The sequence below is a fragment of the Watersipora subatra genome, chromosome 1, assembly GCF_963576615.1.
Source record: "Watersipora subatra chromosome 1, tzWatSuba1.1, whole genome shotgun sequence".
In the NCBI taxonomy this organism is placed as follows: domain Eukaryota; kingdom Metazoa; phylum Bryozoa; class Gymnolaemata; order Cheilostomatida; family Watersiporidae; genus Watersipora; species Watersipora subatra.
The window spans coordinates 36,889,564-36,906,445 of NC_088708.1; the positions used below are offsets into that span (position 1 = coordinate 36,889,564).

General features: G+C 45.6%; 1 protein-coding gene across 1 annotated transcript in view; it reads left to right on the forward strand.

The window, feature by feature from the left end:
• LOC137387207 (uncharacterized) overlaps positions 1-16,882 on the forward strand; it is a 258,969-nt gene that overhangs the window by 160,832 nt on the left and 81,255 nt on the right. The window contains exons 24-25 of the mRNA XM_068073548.1: positions 190-330; positions 1,088-1,259. Of these exons, the coding sequence (XP_067929649.1) occupies positions 190-330; positions 1,088-1,259 (313 nt within the window). The remainder of the gene's footprint in view (positions 1-189; positions 331-1,087; positions 1,260-16,882) is intronic.

The window sequence follows — 16,882 nt, forward strand, 5'->3', positions numbered from 1 at the left end:
AATACAAGGTGGATCTGTAAAGATTATTTTGATAATTTTAACTCTGCCATGTCAATTCAGCACAGACTATTGGGTTACCTTTCTAAACATGAACATATTTTTAGCTATATATCTTTCGATCAGTTACCAAAAGTGCAAACCTATTATTTGAGCTTTAGTAAAGGCCTTTGTTCCCTTGCTGTCTTTCAGATAGCCATATACTGCGTTTTTGTATCAGTGCTGGTGATAACAGCGACCAGTACTCACCATCCCAACAGCTATCACTTTAAACAGCATATGGAAGGTTTGTTTGTTAAACAAGGAGACAAGTTTTCTCAAGACTTCTCCAAGGTGTGTCGCATCTAACAATTAGTGCAAACTATTTCATACTATTTCTATCATTACTCAATGTGCTCATAAAGGTTTGTTTTATATTTTGTAAATGGCTATTCCTCAATTGTAACACAGTATAATCCTTCACATTCTCGTTGTGTAGGCATCTGGAAATATTTGATGTTGTCAAGATTGTGTAACTTTCAGACCTAAATCACAGCTACTAAAGAATAAAATAAAGATAAGATTATCTAACTAGAATCAACTTCAGTCTATGACAGTTACTATGACAGTTACTGTCCTTTGATTTACGATCAGCTTATTTTTATGACAACGTTAAAGTCATCAGACAATTTCACAGCAGCAGGTATGTGTTATCAGTTTAATCGTGTTATCAGCAATGTAAGTGACATTGCGATGAAATGTGTGAAACTTTTGCACACTTGTTGACACCTGTCATAATATAAGATGCACTAACAAGCGAAATAATAATATAGAGTATGTGAAAAACTGATAACCGACTCTACCGCATCCACAAACCATGAACTTGTAGACATGGGGTCCAATTCTTTTGAAAAGGCCACTAGGGGTAAGAGGAATAGCAGCCGACCATAAATTAGTCTATCTGCTAAATCAACAATGATGATTGATAATATGGCTAGCCTTAATAGGGATCAGCCAGCGAGTGTTTATTATGTTTCAAAGTGACTAATGCATGCAATGCAATTTCACATTTGCCTTGTTGATATTACACCATTTTCCATCATGCTTTCAGATTGCAAATGTCTCCCACTTCTGGTCCTGGGCAAGAAAGACCCTCATTCCTGGCTTGAAGGCCTCTCCGTGGTACAATGACCAGCCTCCGGTGAATCTTCGAGGATTTCTTTATGACAAAACTTCTAGAATTATGGGATATGGAGTGATAAGACAACTACGAATGCCTAAAAGTAAGCCAAGCATAATTATTCATTATTACATTTAGCAAAGTCATTATTATTTTAATGTTGCGATGTTGAAGCAAAAAGATTCTCTTTTAAAATTTATAAAACATTTAAATAGCCATAGCTTGATCTTGCATGTTTGCATTCATTGTTCTCCACAAACCCTTTAACGAAGAAAAAATTTGTATCCAAAGACTTAGTTATTCTTTAATATAATCCCTTGTGTAACACATCATTTGACCAAATTATGATTTTCAACCTCTGAGTTGAAAAGAGGTTTACTGGATTCAAAAACTGTCATCTTCACCCGATAGATTCTCTCATACAAAAACAAAATATTTCTCTCAGCCTAAATTTATTTCATTGAGACTTTGTAGAGCTGCGGCGCATAATCGAGTAGGAGTTCTCATAGGTGAGGGCTGTGTGTAGTTGAGTGGTAGTTCTCATATGCGAGGGCTGTGTATAGTTGAGTGGAAGTTCTCATAGGTGAGGGCTGTGAATAGTTGAGTGGTAGTTCTCATATGCGAGGGCTGTGTATAGTTGAGTGAGAGTTTTCAGAGGTCAGGGCTGTGTATAGTTGAGTGGGAGTTCTCATAGGTGAGGGCTGTGTATAGTTGAGTGGAAGTTCTCATAGGTGAGGGCTGTGTATAGTTGAGTGGTAGTTCTCATATGCGAGGGCTGTGTATAGTTGAGTGGAAGCTCTCATAGGTGAGTGCTGTGTATAGTTGAGTGGAAGTTCTCATAGGTGAGGGCTGTGAATAGTTGAGTGGTAGTTCTCATATGCGAGGGCTGTGTATAGTTGAGTGGAAGCTCTCATAGGTGAGTGATGTGTATAGTTGAGAGGGAGTTCTCATAGGTGAGGACTGTGTATAGTTGAGTGGAAGTTCTCATAGGTGAGGGCTGTGTATAATTGAGTGGTAGTTCTCATAGGTGAGCGCTGTGTATAGTTGAGTGGAAACTCTCATAGGTGAGGGCTGTGTATAGTTGAGTGAGAGTTTTCAGAGATGAGGGCTGTGTATAGTTGAGTGGAAGTTCTCATAGGTGAGGACTGTGTATAGTTGAGTGGAAGTTCTCATAGGTGAGGGCTGTGTATAATTGAGTGGTAGTTCTCATAGGTGAGCGCTGTGTATAGTTGAGTGGAAGCTCTCATAGGTGAGGGCTGTGTATAGTTGAGTGGTAGTTCTCATAGGTGAGGGCTGTGTATAGTTGAGTGGAAGCTCTCATAGGTGAGGGCTGTGTATAGTTGAGTGAGAGTTTTCAGAGATGAGGGCTGTGTATAGTTGAGTGGAAGTTCTCATAGGTGAGGGCTGTGTATAGTGGAGTGAGAGTTCTCAGAGGTGAGGGCTGTGTATAGTTGAGTGGAAGTTCTCATAGGTGAGGGCTGTGTATAGTGGAGTGAGAGTTCTCAGAGGTGAGGGCTGTGTATAGTTGAGTGGAAGTTCTCATAGGTGATGGCTGTGTATAGTGGAGTGAGAGTTCTCATAGGTGAGGGCTGTGTATAGTTGAGTGGAAGCTCTCAGAGGTGAGGGCTGTGTATAGTTTAGTGGAAGCTTTCATAGGTGAGAGCTGTGTATAGTTGAGTGAGAGTTTTCAGACGTCAGGGCTGTGTATAGTTGAGTGGGAGTTCTCAGAGGTGAGGGCTGTGTACAGTTGAGTGGAAGTTCTCATAGGTGAGGGCTGTGACTAGTTGAGTGGAAGCTCTCATAGGTGAGGGCTGTGTATAGTTGAGTGGCAGTTCTCATAGGTGAGCGCTGTGTATAGTTGAGTAGAAGCTCTCATAGGTGAGGGCTGTGTATAGTTGAGTGAGAGTTTTCAGAGATGAGGGCTGTGTATAGTTGAGTGGAAGTTCTCATAGTTGAGGGCTGTGTATAGTAGAGTGAGAGTTCTCAGAGGTGAGGGCTGTGTATAGTTGAGTGGAAGTTCTCATAGGTGAGGGCTGTGTATAATGGAGTGAGAGTTCTCAGAGGTGAGGGCTGTGTATAGTTGAGTGGAAGTTCTCATAGGTGAGGGCTGCGTATAAGGGAGTGAGAGTTCTCATAGGTGAGGGCTGTGTATAGTTGAGTGGAAGCTCTCAGAGGTGAGGGCTGTGCATAGATGAGTGGAAGCTCTCATAGGTGAAAGCTGTGTATAGTTCAGTGAGAGTTTTCAAAGGTCAGGGCTGTGTATAGTTGAGTGGGAGTTCTCAGAGGTGAGGGCTGTGTACAGATGAGTGGATGTTCTCATAGGTGACGGCTGTGACTAGTCGAGTGGAAGCTGTCATAGGTGAGGGCTGTGTATAGTTGAGTGGAAGCTGTCATAGGTGAGGGCTGTGTATAGTTGAGTGAGAGTTTTCAGAGATTAGGGCTGTGTATAGTTGAGTGGAAGTTCTCATAGGTGAGGGCTGTGTATAATGGAGTGAGAGATCTCAGAGGTGAGGGCTGTGTATAGTTGAGTGGAAGTTCTCATAGGTGAGGGCTGTGTATAGTGGAGTGAAAGTTCTCAGAGGTGAGGGCTGTGTATAGTTGAGAGGGAGTTCTCATTGGTGAAGGCTTTTTATAGTTGAGTGGAGGCTCTCAGAGGTGAGGGCTGTGTATAGTTGAGTGGAAGCTCTCATAGGTGAGAGCTGTGTATAGTTGAGTGAGAGATTTCAGAGATCAGGGCTGTGTATAGTTGAGTGGAAGTTCTCAGAGGTGAGGGCTGTGTACAGTTGAGTGGAGGTTCTGATAGGTGAGGGCTGTGACTAGTTGAGTGGAAGCTCTCATAGGTGAGGGCTGTGTATAGTTGAGTGGTAGTTCTCATATGCCAGGGCTGTGTATAGTTGAGTGAGAGTTTTCAGAGGTCAGGGCTGTGTATAGTTGAGTGAGAGTTCTCAGAGGTGAGGGCTGTGTACAGATGAGTGAATGTTCTCATAGGTGAGGGCTGGGATCAGTTGAGTGGAAGCTCTCATAGGTGAGGGCTGTGTATAGTTGAGTGGTAGTTCTCATATGCGAGGGCTGTGTATAGTTGAGTGAGAGTTTTCAGAGGTCAGGGCTGTGTATAGTTGAGTGGTAGTTCTCATATGTGAGGGCTGTGTATAGTTGAGTGGGAGTTCTCATAGGTCAAGGCTGTGTATAGTTGAGTGGTAGTTCCCATAGGTGAGGGCTGTGTATAGTGGAGTGAGAGTTCTCAGAGGTGAGGGCTGTGTATAGTTGAATGGAAGTTCTCATAGGTGAGGGCTGCGTATAAGGGAGTGAGAGTTCTCATAGGTGAGGGCTGTGTATAGTTGAGTGGAAGCTCTCATACGTGAGGGCTGTGCATAGATGAGTGGAAGCTCTCATAGGTGAAAGCTGTGTATAGTTCAGTGAGAGTTTTCAGAGGTCAGGGCTGTGTATAGTTGAGTGGGAGTTCTCAGAGGTGAGGGCTGTGTACAGATGAGTAGATGTTCTCATAGGTGACGGCTGTGACTAGTCGAGTGGAAGCTGTCATAGGTGAGAGCTGTGTATAGTTGAGTGAGAGTTTTCAGAGGTCAGGGCTGTGTATAGTTGAGTGAGAGGTCTCAGAGGTGAGGGCTGTGTACAGATGAGTGAATGTTCTTATAGGTGAGGGCTGGGATCAGTTGAGTGGAAGCTCTCATAGGTGAGGGCTGTGTATAGTTGAGTGGTAGTTCTCATATGCGAGGGCTGTGTATAGTTGAGTGAGAGTTTTCAGAGGTCAGGGCTGTGTATAATTGAGTGGTAATTCTCATATGTGAGGGCTGTGTATAGTTGAGTGGGAGTTCTCATAGGTCAAGACTGTGTATAGTTGAGTGGTAGTTCTCATAAGCGAGGGCTGTGTATAGTTGAGTGAGAGTTTTCAGAGGTCAGGGCTGTGTATAGTTTAGTGGAAGCTCTCATAGGTGAAGGCTGTGTATAGTTGAGTGGGAATTCTCATAGGTGAGGGCTGTGTATAGTTGAGTGGAAGTTCTCATAGGTGAGGGCTTTGTATAGTTGAGTGGGAATTCTCATAGGTGAGGGCTGTGTATAGATGAGTGGAAGTTCTCATAGGTGAGGGCTGTGTATAGTTGAGTGAGAGTTCTCATAGGTGAGGGCTGTGTATAGTTGAGTGGAAGCTCTCATGGGTGAGGGCTGTGTATAGTTGATTGGGAATTCTCATAGGTGAGGGCTGTGTATAGTTGAGTGGAAGTTCTCATAGGTGAAAGCTTTGTATAGTTGAGTGGGAATTCTCATAGGTGAGGGCTGTGTATAGATGAGTGGAAGTTCTCATAGGTGAGGGCTGTGTATAGTTGAGAGGGAGTTCTCATAGGTGAGGGCTGTGTATAGTTGAGTGGAAGCTCTCATAGGTGAAGACGGTGTATAGTTGAGTGGAAGTTCTCATAGGTGAGGGCTTTGTATAGTTGAGTGGGAATTCTCATAGGTGAGGGCTGTGTATAGATGAGTGGAAGTTCTCATAGGTGAGGGCTGTGTATAGTTGAGTGAGAGTTCTCATAGGTGAGGGCTGTGTATAGTTGAGTGGAAGTTCTCATAGGTGAGGGCTGTGTATAGTTGAGTGGAAGCTCTCATAGGTGAGTGCTGTGTATAGTTGAGAGGGAGTTCTCATAGGTGAGGGCTGTGTATAGTTGAGTGGAAGCTCTCATAGGTGAGGACTGTGTATAGTTGAGTGAGAGTTCTCATAGGTGAGGGCTGTGTATAGTTGAGTGGAAGCTCTCATAGGTGAGGGCTATGTATAGTTGAGTGGTAGTTCTCATACGCGAGGGCTGTGTATAGTTGAGTGAGAGTTTTCAGAAGTCAGGGCTGTATATAGTTGAGTGGTAGTTCTCAAATGTGAGGGCTGTGTATAGTTGAGTGGGAGTTCTCATAGGTCAGGGCTGTGTATAGTTGAGTGGTAGTTCTCATAGGTGAGGGCTGTGTATAGTGGAGTGAGAGTTCTCAGAGGTGAGGGCTGTGTATAGTTGAGTGGAAGCTCTCATAGGTGAAGGCTGTGACTAATTGAGTGGTAGTTCTCATAGGTGAAAGCTATGTATAGTTGAGTATAAGTTCTCATAGGTGACGGCTGTGTATAGTTGAGTGGTAGTTCTCATAGGTGAGCGCTGTGTATAGTGGAGTGAGAGTTCTCAGAGGTGAGGGCTGTGTGTAGTTTAGTGGAGGCTCTCAGAGGTGAGGGCTGTGTATAGTTGAGTGGAAGCTCTCATAGGTGAGAGCTGTGTATAGTTGAGTGAGAGATTTCAGAGATCAGGGCTGTGTATAGTTGAGTGGAAGTTCTCAGAGGTGAGGGCTGTGTACAGTTGAGTGGAGGTTCTGATAGGTGAGGGCTGTGACTAGTTAAGTGGAAGCTCTCATAGGTGAGGGCTGTGTATAGTTGAGTGGTAGTTCTCATATGCCAGGGCTGTGTATAGTTGAGTGAGAGTTTTCAGAGGTCAGGGCTGTGTATAGTTGAGTGGGAGTTCTCATAGGTGAGGGCTGTGTATAGTTGAGTGGAAGCTGTCATAGGTGAGGGCTGTGTATAGTTGAGTGGAAGCTGTCATAGGTGAGGGCTGTGTATAGTTGAGTGAGAGTTTTCAGAGATTAGGGCTGTGTATAGTTGAGTGGAAGTTCTCATAGGTGAGGGCTGTGTATAGTGGAGTGAGAGTTCTCAGAGGTGAGGGCTGTGTATAGTTGAGTGGAAGTTCTCATAGGTGAGGGCTGTGTATAGTGGAGTGAAAGTTCTCAGAGCTGAGGGCTGTGTATAGTTGAGAGGGAATTCTCATAGGTGAGGGCTGTGTATAGTGGAGTGAGAGTTCTCAGAGGTGAGGGCTGTGTATAGTTGAGTGGAAGTTCTCATAGGTGAGGGCTGTGTATAGTTGAGAGGGAATTCTCATAGGTGAGTGCTGTGTATAGTTGAGAGGGAGTTCTCATAGGTGAGGGCTGTGTATAGTTGAGTGGAAGCTCTCATAGGTGAGGACTGTGTATAGTTGAGTGGGAGTTCTCATAGGTGAGGGCTGTGTATAGTTGAGTGGAAGCTCTCATAGGTGAGGGCTGTGTATAGTTGAGTGGTAGTTCTCATACGCGAGGGCTGTGTATAGTTGAGTGAGAGTTTTCAGAGGTCAGGGCTGTGTATAGTTGAGTGAGAGTTCTCAGAGGTGAGGGCTGTGTACAGATGAGTGAATGTTCTCATAGGTGAGGGCTGGGATCAGTTGAGTGGAAGCTCTCATAGGTGAGGGCTGTGTATAGTTGAGTGGTAGTTCTCATATGCGAGGGCTGTGTATAGTTGAGTGAGAGTTTTCAGAGGTCAGGGCTGTGTATAGTTGAGTGGTAGTTCTCATATGTGAGGGCTGTGTATAGTTGAGTGGGAGTTCTCATAGGTCAAGGCTGTGTATAGTTGAGTGGTAGTTCCCATAGGTGAGGGCTGTGTATAGTGGAGTGAGAGTTCTCAGAGGTGAGGGCTGTGTATAGTTGAATGGAAGTTCTCATAGGTGAGGGCTGCGTATAAGGGAGTGAGAGTTCTCATAGGTGAGGGCTGTGTATAGTTGAGTGGAAGCTCTCAGAGGTGAGGGCTGTGCATAGATGAGTGGAAGCTCTCATAGGTGAAAGCTGTGTATAGTTCAGTGAGAGTTTTCAGAGGTCAGGGCTGTGTATAGTTGAGTGGGAGTTCTCAGAGGTGAGGGCTGTGTACAGATGAGTGGATGTTCTCATAGGTGACGGCTGTGACTAGTCGAGTGGAAGCTGTCATAGGTGAGGGCTGTGTATAGTTGAGTGGAAGCTGTCATAGGTGAGGGCTGTGTATAGTTGAGTGAGAGTTTTCAGAGATTAGGGCTGTGTATAGTTGAGTGGAAGTTCTCATAGGTGAGGGCTGTGTATAATGGAGTGAGAGTTCTCAGAGGTGAGGGCTGTGTATAGTTGAGTGGAAGTTCTCATAGGTGAGGGCTGTGTATAGTGGAGTGAAAGTTCTCAGAGGTGAGGGCTGTGTATAGTTGAGAGGGAGTTCTCATTGGTGAAGGCTTTTTATAGTTGAGTGGAAGCTCTCAGAGGTGAGGGCTGTGTATAGTTGAGTGGAAGCTCTCATAGGTGAGAGCTGTGTATAGTTGAGTGAGAGTTTTCAGAGGTCAGGGCTGTGTATAGTTGAGTGAGAGTTCTCAGAGGTGAGGGCTGTGTACAGATGAGTGAATGTTCTCATAGGTGAGGGCTGGGATCAGTTGAGTGGAAGCTCTCATAGGTGAGGGCTGTGTATAGTTGAGTGGTAGTTCTCATATGCGAGGGCTGTGTATAGTTGAGTGAGAGTTTTCAGAGGTCAGGGCTGTGTATAATTGAGTGGTAATTCTCATATGTGAGGGCTGTGTATAGTTGAGTGGGAGTTCTCATAGGTCAAGACTGTGTATAGTTGAGTGGTAGTTCTCATAAGCGAGGGCTGTGTATAGTTGAGTGAGAGTTTTCAGAGGTCAGGGCGGTGTATAGTTGAGTGGTAGTTCTCATATGTGAGGGCTGTGTATTGTTGAGTGGGAGTTCTCATAGGTCAAGGCTGTGTATAGTTGAGTGGTAGTTCTCATAAGCGAGGTCTGTGTATAGTTGGGTGAGAGTTTTCAGGGGTCAGGGCTGTGTATAGTTGAGTGGAAGCTCTCATAGGTGAGGGCTTTGTATAGTTGAGTGGGAATTCTCATAGGTGAGGGCTGTGTATAGTTGAGTGGAAGTTCTTATAGGTGAGGGCTGTGTATAGTTGAGTGAGAGTTCTCATAAGTGAGGGCTGTGTATAGTTGAGTGGAAGTTCTGATAGGTGAGGGCTGTGACTAGTTAAGTGGAAGCTCTCATAGGTGAGGGCTGTGTATAGTTGAGTGGTAGTTCTCATATGCCAGGGCTGTGTATAGTTGAGTGAGAGTTTTCAGAGGTCAGGGCTGTGTATAGTTGAGTGGGAGTTCTCATAGGTGAGGGCTGTGTATAGTTGAGTGGAAGCTGTCATAGGTGAGGGCTGTAAATAGTTGAGTGGAAGCTGTCATAGGTGAGGGCTGTGTATAGTTGAGTGAGAGTTTTCAGAGGTCAGGGCTGTGTATAGTTGAGTGAGAGTTCTCAGAGGTGAGGGCTGTGTACAGATGAGTGAATGTTCTCATAGGTGAGGGCTGGGATCAGTTGAGTGGAAGCTCTCATAGGTGAGGGCTGTGTATAGTTGAGTGGTAGTTCTCATATGCGAGGGCTGTGTATAGTTGAGTGAGAGTTTTCAGAGGTCAGGGCTGTGTATAATTGAGTGGTAATTCTCATATGTGAGGGCTGTGTATAGTTGAGTGGGAGTTCTCATAGGTCAAGACTGTGTATAGTTGAGTGGTAGTTCTCATAAGCGAGGGCTGTGTATAGTTGAGTGAGAGTTTTCAGAGGTCAGGGCGGTGTATAGTTGAGTGGTAGTTCTCATATGTGAGGGCTGTGTATTGTTGAGTGGGAGTTCTCATAGGTCAAGGCTGTGTATAGTTGAGTGGTAGTTCTCATAAGCGAGGTCTGTGTATAGTTGGGTGAGAGTTTTCAGGGGTCAGGGCTGTGTATAGTTGAGTGGAAGCTCTCATAGGTGAGGGCTTTGTATAGTTGAGTGGGAATTCTCATAGGTGAGGGCTGTGTATAGTTGAGTGGAAGTTCTTATAGGTGAGGGCTGTGTATAGTTGAGTGAGAGTTCTCATAAGTGAGGGCTGTGTATAGTTGAGTGGAAGTTCTCATAGGTGAGGGCTTTGTATAGTTGAGTGGGAATTCTCATAGGTGAGGGCTGTGTATAGTTGAGTGGAAGTTCTCATAGGTGAGGGCTGTGTATAGTTGAGTGAGAGTTCTCATAGGTGAGGGCTGTGTATAGTTGAGTGAGAGTTTTCAGAGATGAGGGCTGTGTATAGTTGAGTGGAAGTTCTCATAGGTGAGGGCTGTGTATAGTGGAGTGAGAGTTCTCAGAGGTGAGGGCTGTGTATAGTTGAGTGGAAGTTCTCATAGGTGATGGCTGTGTATAGTGGAGTGAGAGTTCTCATAGGTGAGGGCTGTGTATAGTTGAGTGGAAGCTCTCAGAGGTGAGGGCTGTGTATAGTTTAGTGGAAGCTCTCATAGGTGAGAGCTGTGTATAGTTGAGTGAGAGTTTTCAGACGTCAGGGCTGTGTATAGTTGAGTGGGAGTTCTCAGAGGTGAGGGCTGTGTACAGTTGAGTGGAAGTTCTCATAGGTGAGGGCTGTGACTAGTTGAGTGGAAGCTCTCATAGGTGAGGGCTGTGTATAGTTGAGTGGCAGTTCTCATAGGTGAGCGCTGTGTATAGTTGAGTAGAAGCTCTCATAGGTGAGGGCTGTGTATAGTTGAGTGAGAGTTTTCAGAGATGAGGGCTGTGTATAGTTGAGTGGAAGTTCTCATAGTTGAGGGCTGTGTATAGTAGAGTGAGAGTTCTCAGAGGTGAGGGCTGTGTATAGTTGAGTGGAAGTTCTCATAGGTGAGGGCTGTGTATAATGGAGTGAGAGTTCTCAGAGGTGAGGGCTGTGTATAGTTGAGTGGAAGTTCTCATAGGTGAGGGCTGCGTATAAGGGAGTGAGAGTTCTCATAGGTGAGGGCTGTGTATAGTTGAGTGGAAGCTCTCAGAGGTGAGGGCTGTGCATAGATGAGTGGAAGCTCTCATAGGTGAAAGCTGTGTATAGTTCAGTGAGAGTTTTCAGAGGTCAGGGCTGTGTATAGTTGAGTGGGAGTTCTCAGAGGTGAGGGCTGTGTACAGATGAGTGGATGTTCTCATAGGTGACGGCTGTGACTAGTCGAGTGGAAGCTGTCATAGGTGAGGGCTGTGTATAGTTGAGTGGAAGCTGTCATAGGTGAGGGCTGTGTATAGTTGAGTGAGAGTTTTCAGAGATTAGGGCTGTGTATAGTTGAGTGGAAGTTCTCATAGGTGAGGGCTGTGTATAATGGAGTGAGAGATCTCAGAGGTGAGGGCTGTGTATAGTTGAGTGGAAGTTCTCATAGGTGAGGGCTGTGTATAGTGGAGTGAAAGTTCTCAGAGGTGAGGGCTGTGTATAGTTGAGAGGGAGTTCTCATTGGTGAAGGCTTTTTATAGTTGAGTGGAGGCTCTCAGAGGTGAGGGCTGTGTATAGTTGAGTGGAAGCTCTCATAGGTGAGAGCTGTGTATAGTTGAGTGAGAGATTTCAGAGATCAGGGCTGTGTATAGTTGAGTGGAAGTTCTCAGAGGTGAGGGCTGTGTACAGTTGAGTGGAGGTTCTGATAGGTGAGGGCTGTGACTAGTTGAGTGGAAGCTCTCATAGGTGAGGGCTGTGTATAGTTGAGTGGTAGTTCTCATATGCCAGGGCTGTGTATAGTTGAGTGAGAGTTTTCAGAGGTCAGGGCTGTGTATAGTTGAGTGAGAGTTCTCAGAGGTGAGGGCTGTGTACAGATGAGTGAATGTTCTCATAGGTGAGGGCTGGGATCAGTTGAGTGGAAGCTCTCATAGGTGAGGGCTGTGTATAGTTGAGTGGTAGTTCTCATATGCGAGGGCTGTGTATAGTTGAGTGAGAGTTTTCAGAGGTCAGGGCTGTGTATAGTTGAGTGGTAGTTCTCATATGTGAGGGCTGTGTATAGTTGAGTGGGAGTTCTCATAGGTCAAGGCTGTGTATAGTTGAGTGGTAGTTCCCATAGGTGAGGGCTGTGTATAGTGGAGTGAGAGTTCTCAGAGGTGAGGGCTGTGTATAGTTGAATGGAAGTTCTCATAGGTGAGGGCTGCGTATAAGGGAGTGAGAGTTCTCATAGGTGAGGGCTGTGTATAGTTGAGTGGAAGCTCTCAGAGGTGAGGGCTGTGCATAGATGAGTGGAAGCTCTCATAGGTGAAAGCTGTGTATAGTTCAGTGAGAGTTTTCAGAGGTCAGGGCTGTGTATAGTTGAGTGGGAGTTCTCAGAGGTGAGGGCTGTGTACAGATGAGTGGATGTTCTCATAGGTGACGGCTGTGACTAGTCGAGTGGAAGCTGTCATAGGTGAGGGCTGTGTATAGTTGAGTGGAAGCTGTCATAGGTGAGGGCTGTGTATAGTTGAGTGAGAGTTTTCAGAGATTAGGGCTGTGTATAGTTGAGTGGAAGTTCTCATAGGTGAGGGCTGTGTATAATGGAGTGAGAGTTCTCAGAGGTGAGGGCTGTGTATAGTTGAGTGGAAGTTCTCATAGGTGAGGGCTGTGTATAGTGGAGTGAAAGTTCTCAGAGGTGAGGGCTGTGTATAGTTGAGAGGGAGTTCTCATTGGTGAAGGCTTTTTATAGTTGAGTGGAAGCTCTCAGAGGTGAGGGCTGTGTATAGTTGAGTGGAAGCTCTCATAGGTGAGAGCTGTGTATAGTTGAGTGAGAGTTTTCAGAGGTCAGGGCTGTGTATAGTTGAGTGAGAGTTCTCAGAGGTGAGGGCTGTGTACAGATGAGTGAATGTTCTCATAGGTGAAGGCTGGGATCAGTTGAGTGGAAGCTCTCATAGGTGAGGGCTGTGTATAGTTGAGTGGTAGTTCTCATATGCGAGGGCTGTGTATAGTTGAGTGAGAGTTTTCAGAGGTCAGGGCTGTGTATAATTGAGTGGTAATTCTCATATGTGAGGGCTGTGTATAGTTGAGTGGGAGTTCTCATAGGTCAAGACTGTGTATAGTTGAGTGGTAGTTCTCATAAGCGAGGGCTTTGTATAGTTGAGTGAGAGTTTTCAGAGGTCAGGGCTGTGTATAGTTTAGTGGAAGCTCTCATAGGTGAAGGCTGTGTATAGTTGAGTGGGAATTCTCATAGGTGAGGGCTGTGTATAGTTGAGTGGAAGTTCTCATAGGTGAGGGCTTTGTATAGTTGAGTGGGAATTCTCATAGGTGAGGGCTGTGTATAGATGAGTGGAAGTTCTCATAGGTGAGGGCTGTGTATAGTTGAGTGAGAGTTCTCATAGGTGAGGGCTGTGTATAGTTGAGTGGAAGCTCTCATGGGTGAGGGCTGTGTATAGTTGATTGGGAATTCTCATAGGTGAGGGCTGTGTATAGTTGAGTGGAAGTTCTCATAGGTGAAAGCTTTGTATAGTTGAGTGGGAATTCTCATAGGTGAGGGCTGTGTATAGATGAGTGGAAGTTCTCATAGGTGAGGGCTGTGTATAGTTGAGAGGGAGTTCTCATAGGTGAGGGCTGTGTATAGTTGAGTGGAAGCTCTCATAGGTGAGGACTGTGTATAGTTGAGTGGAAGTTCTCATAGGTGAGGGCTTTGTATAGTTGAGTGGGAATTCTCATAGGTGAGGGCTGTGTATAGATGAGTGGAAGTTCTCATAGGTGAGGGCTGTGTATAGTTGAGTGAGAGTTCTCATAGGTGAGGGCTGTGTATAGTTGAGTGGAAGTTCTCATAGGTGAGGGCTGTGTATAGTTGAGTGGAAGCTCTCATAGGTGAGTGCTGTGTATAGTTGAGAGGGAGTTCTCATAGGTGAGGGCTGTGTATAGTTGAGTGGAAGCTCTCATAGGTGAGGACTGTGTATAGTTGAGTGAGAGTTCTCATAGGTGAGGGCTGTGTATAGTTGAGTGGAAGCTCTCATAGGTGAGGGCTATGTATAGTTGAGTGGTAGTTCTCATACGCGAGGGCTGTGTATAGTTGAGTGAGAGTTTTCAGAAGTCAGGGCTGTATATAGTTGAGTGGTAGTTCTCATATGTGAGGGCTGTGTATAGTTGAGTGGGAGTTCTCATAGGTCAGGGCTGTGTATAGTTGAGTGGTAGTTCTCATAGGTGAGGGCTGTGTATAGTGGAGTGAGAGTTCTCAGAGGTGAGGGCTGTGTATAGTTGAGTGGAAGCTCTCATAGGTGAAGGCTGTGACTAATTGAGTGGTAGTTCTCATAGGTGAAAGCTATGTATAGTTGAGTATAAGTTCTCATAGGTGACGGCTGTGTATAGTTGAGTGGTAGTTCTCATAGGTGAGCGCTGTGTATAGTGGAGTGAGAGTTCTCAGAGGTGAGGGCTGTGTGTAGTTTAGTGGAGGCTCTCAGAGGTGAGGGCTGTGTATAGTTGAGTGGAAGCTCTCATAGGTGAGAGCTGTGTATAGTTGAGTGAGAGATTTCAGAGATCAGGGCTGTGTATAGTTGAGTGGAAGTTCTCAGAGGTGAGGGCTGTGTACAGTTGAGTGGAGGTTCTGATAGGTGAGGGCTGTGACTAGTTAAGTGGAAGCTCTCATAGGTGAGGGCTGTGTATAGTTGAGTGGTAGTTCTCATATGCCAGGGCTGTGTATAGTTGAGTGAGAGTTTTCAGAGGTCAGGGCTGTGTATAGTTGAGTGGGAGTTCTCATAGGTGAGGGCTGTGTATAGTTGAGTGGAAGCTGTCATAGGTGAGGGCTGTGTATAGTTGAGTGGAAGCTGTCATAGGTGAGGGCTGTGTATAGTTGAGTGAGAGTTTTCAGAGATTAGGGCTGTGTATAGTTGAGTGGAAGTTCTCATAGGTGAGGGCTGTGTATAGTGGAGTGAGAGTTCTCAGAGGTGAGGGCTGTGTATAGTTGAGTGGAAGTTCTCATAGGTGAGGGCTGTGTATAGTGGAGTGAAAGTTCTCAGAGCTGAGGGCTGTGTATAGTTGAGAGGGAATTCTCATTGGTGAGGGCTGTGTATAGTGGAGTGAGAGTTCTCAGAGGTGAGGGCTGTGTATAGTTGAGTGGAAGTTCTCATAGGTGAGGGCTGTGTATAGTGGAGTGAAAGTTCTCAGAGCTGAGGGCTGTGTATAGTTGAGAGGGAATTCTCATAGGTGAGTGCTGTGTATAGTTGAGAGGGAGTTCTCATAGGTGAGGGCTGTGTATAGTTGAGTAGAAGCTCTCATAGGTGAGGACTGTGTATAGTTGAGTGGGAGTTCTCATAGGTGAGGGCTGTGTATAGTTGAGTGGAAGCTCTCATAGGTGAGGGCTGTGTATAGTTGAGTGGTAGTTCTCATACGCGAGGGCTGTGTATAGTTGAGTGAGAGTTTTCAGAAGTCAGGGCTGGGTATAGTTGAGTGGTAGTTGTCATACGTGAGGGCTGTGTATAGTTGAGTGGGAGTTCTCATAGGTCAGGGCTGTGTATAGTTGAGTGGTAGTTCTCATAAGCGAGGGCTGTGTATAGTTTAGTGAGAGTTTTCAGAGGTCAGGGCTGTGTATAGTTGAGTGAGAGTTCTCATAGGTGAGGGCTGTGTATAGTTGAGTGGAAGCTCTAATACGTGAGGGCTGTGTATAGTTGAGTGGGAGTTCTCATAGGTGAGGGCTGTGTATAGTTGAGTGGTAGTTCTAATATGTGAGGGCTGTGTATAGTTGAGTGGAAGTTCTCATAGGTGAGGGCTGTGTATAGTTGAGTGGTAGTTCTCATTTTCGAGGGCTGTGTATAATTGAGTGAGGGTTTTCAGAGGTCAGGGCTGTGTATAGTTGCGTGGGAGTTCTCATAAGTGAGGGCTGTGTATAGTTGAGTGGAAGCTCTCATAGGTGGGGCTGTATATAGTTGAGAGGGAGTTCTCATAGGTGAGGGCTGTGTATAGTTGAGTGGAAGCTCTCATAGGTGAGGGCTGTGTATAGTTGAGAGGGAGTTCTAATAGGTAAAGGCTGTGTATAGTTGAGTAGAAGCTCTCATAGGTTAGGGCTGTGTATAGTTGAGTGGGAATTCTCATAGGTCAGGGCTGTGTATAGTTGAGAGGGAGTTCTCATAGGTGAGGGCTGTGTATAGTTGGGTGGAAGCCCTCATAGGTGAGGGCTGTGTATAGTTGAGTGAGAGTTTTCAGAGATGAGGGCTGTGTATAGTTGAGTGGAAGTTCTCATAGGTGAGGACTGTGTATAGTTGAGTGGAAATTCTCATAGGTGAGGGCTGAGTATAATTGAGTGGTAGTTCTCATAGGTGAGCGCTGTGTATAGTTGAGTGGAAGCTCTCATAGGTGAGGGCTGTGTATAGTTGAGTGAGAGTTTTCAGAGGTCAGGGCTGTGTATAGTTGAGTGGGAGTTCTCATAGGTGAGGGCTGTGTATAGTTGAGTGGAAGCTGTCATAGGTGAGGGCTGTGTATAGTTGAGTGGAAGCTGTCATAGGTGAGGGCTGTGTATAGTTGAGTGAGAGTTTTCAGAGATTAGGGCTGTGTATAGTTGAGTGGAAGTTCTCATAGGTGAGGGCTGTGTATAGTGGAGTGACAGTTCTCAGAGGTGAGGGCTGTGTATAGTTGAGTGGAAGTTCTCATAGGTGAGGGCTGTGTATAGTGGAGTGAAAGTTCTCAGAGGTGAGGGCTGTGTATATTTGAGAGGGAGTTCTCAATGGTGAGGGCTGTGTATAGTTGAGTGGAAGCTCTCAGAGGTGAGGGCTGTGTATAGTTGAGTGGAAGCTCTCATAGGTGAGAGCTGTGTATAGTTGAGTGAGAGTTTTCAGAGGTCAGGGCTGTGTATAGTTGAGTGAGAGTTCTCAGAGGTGAGGGCTGTGTACAGATGAGTGAATGTTCTCATAGATGAGGGCTGGGATCAGTTGAGTGGAAGCTCTCATAGGTGAGGGCTGTGTATAGTTGAGTGGTAGTTCTCATATGCGAGGGCTGTGTATAGTTGAGTGAGAGTTTTCAGAGGTCAGGGCGGTGTATAGTTGAGTGGTAGTTCTCATATGTGAGGGCTGTGTATTGTTGAGTGGGAGTTCTCATAGGTCAAGGCTGTGTATAGTTGAGTGGTAGTTCTCGTAAGCGAGGTCTGTGTATAGTTGGGTGAGAGTTTTCAGGGGTCAGGGCTGTGTATAGTTGAGTGGAAGCTCTCATAGGTGAGGGCTTT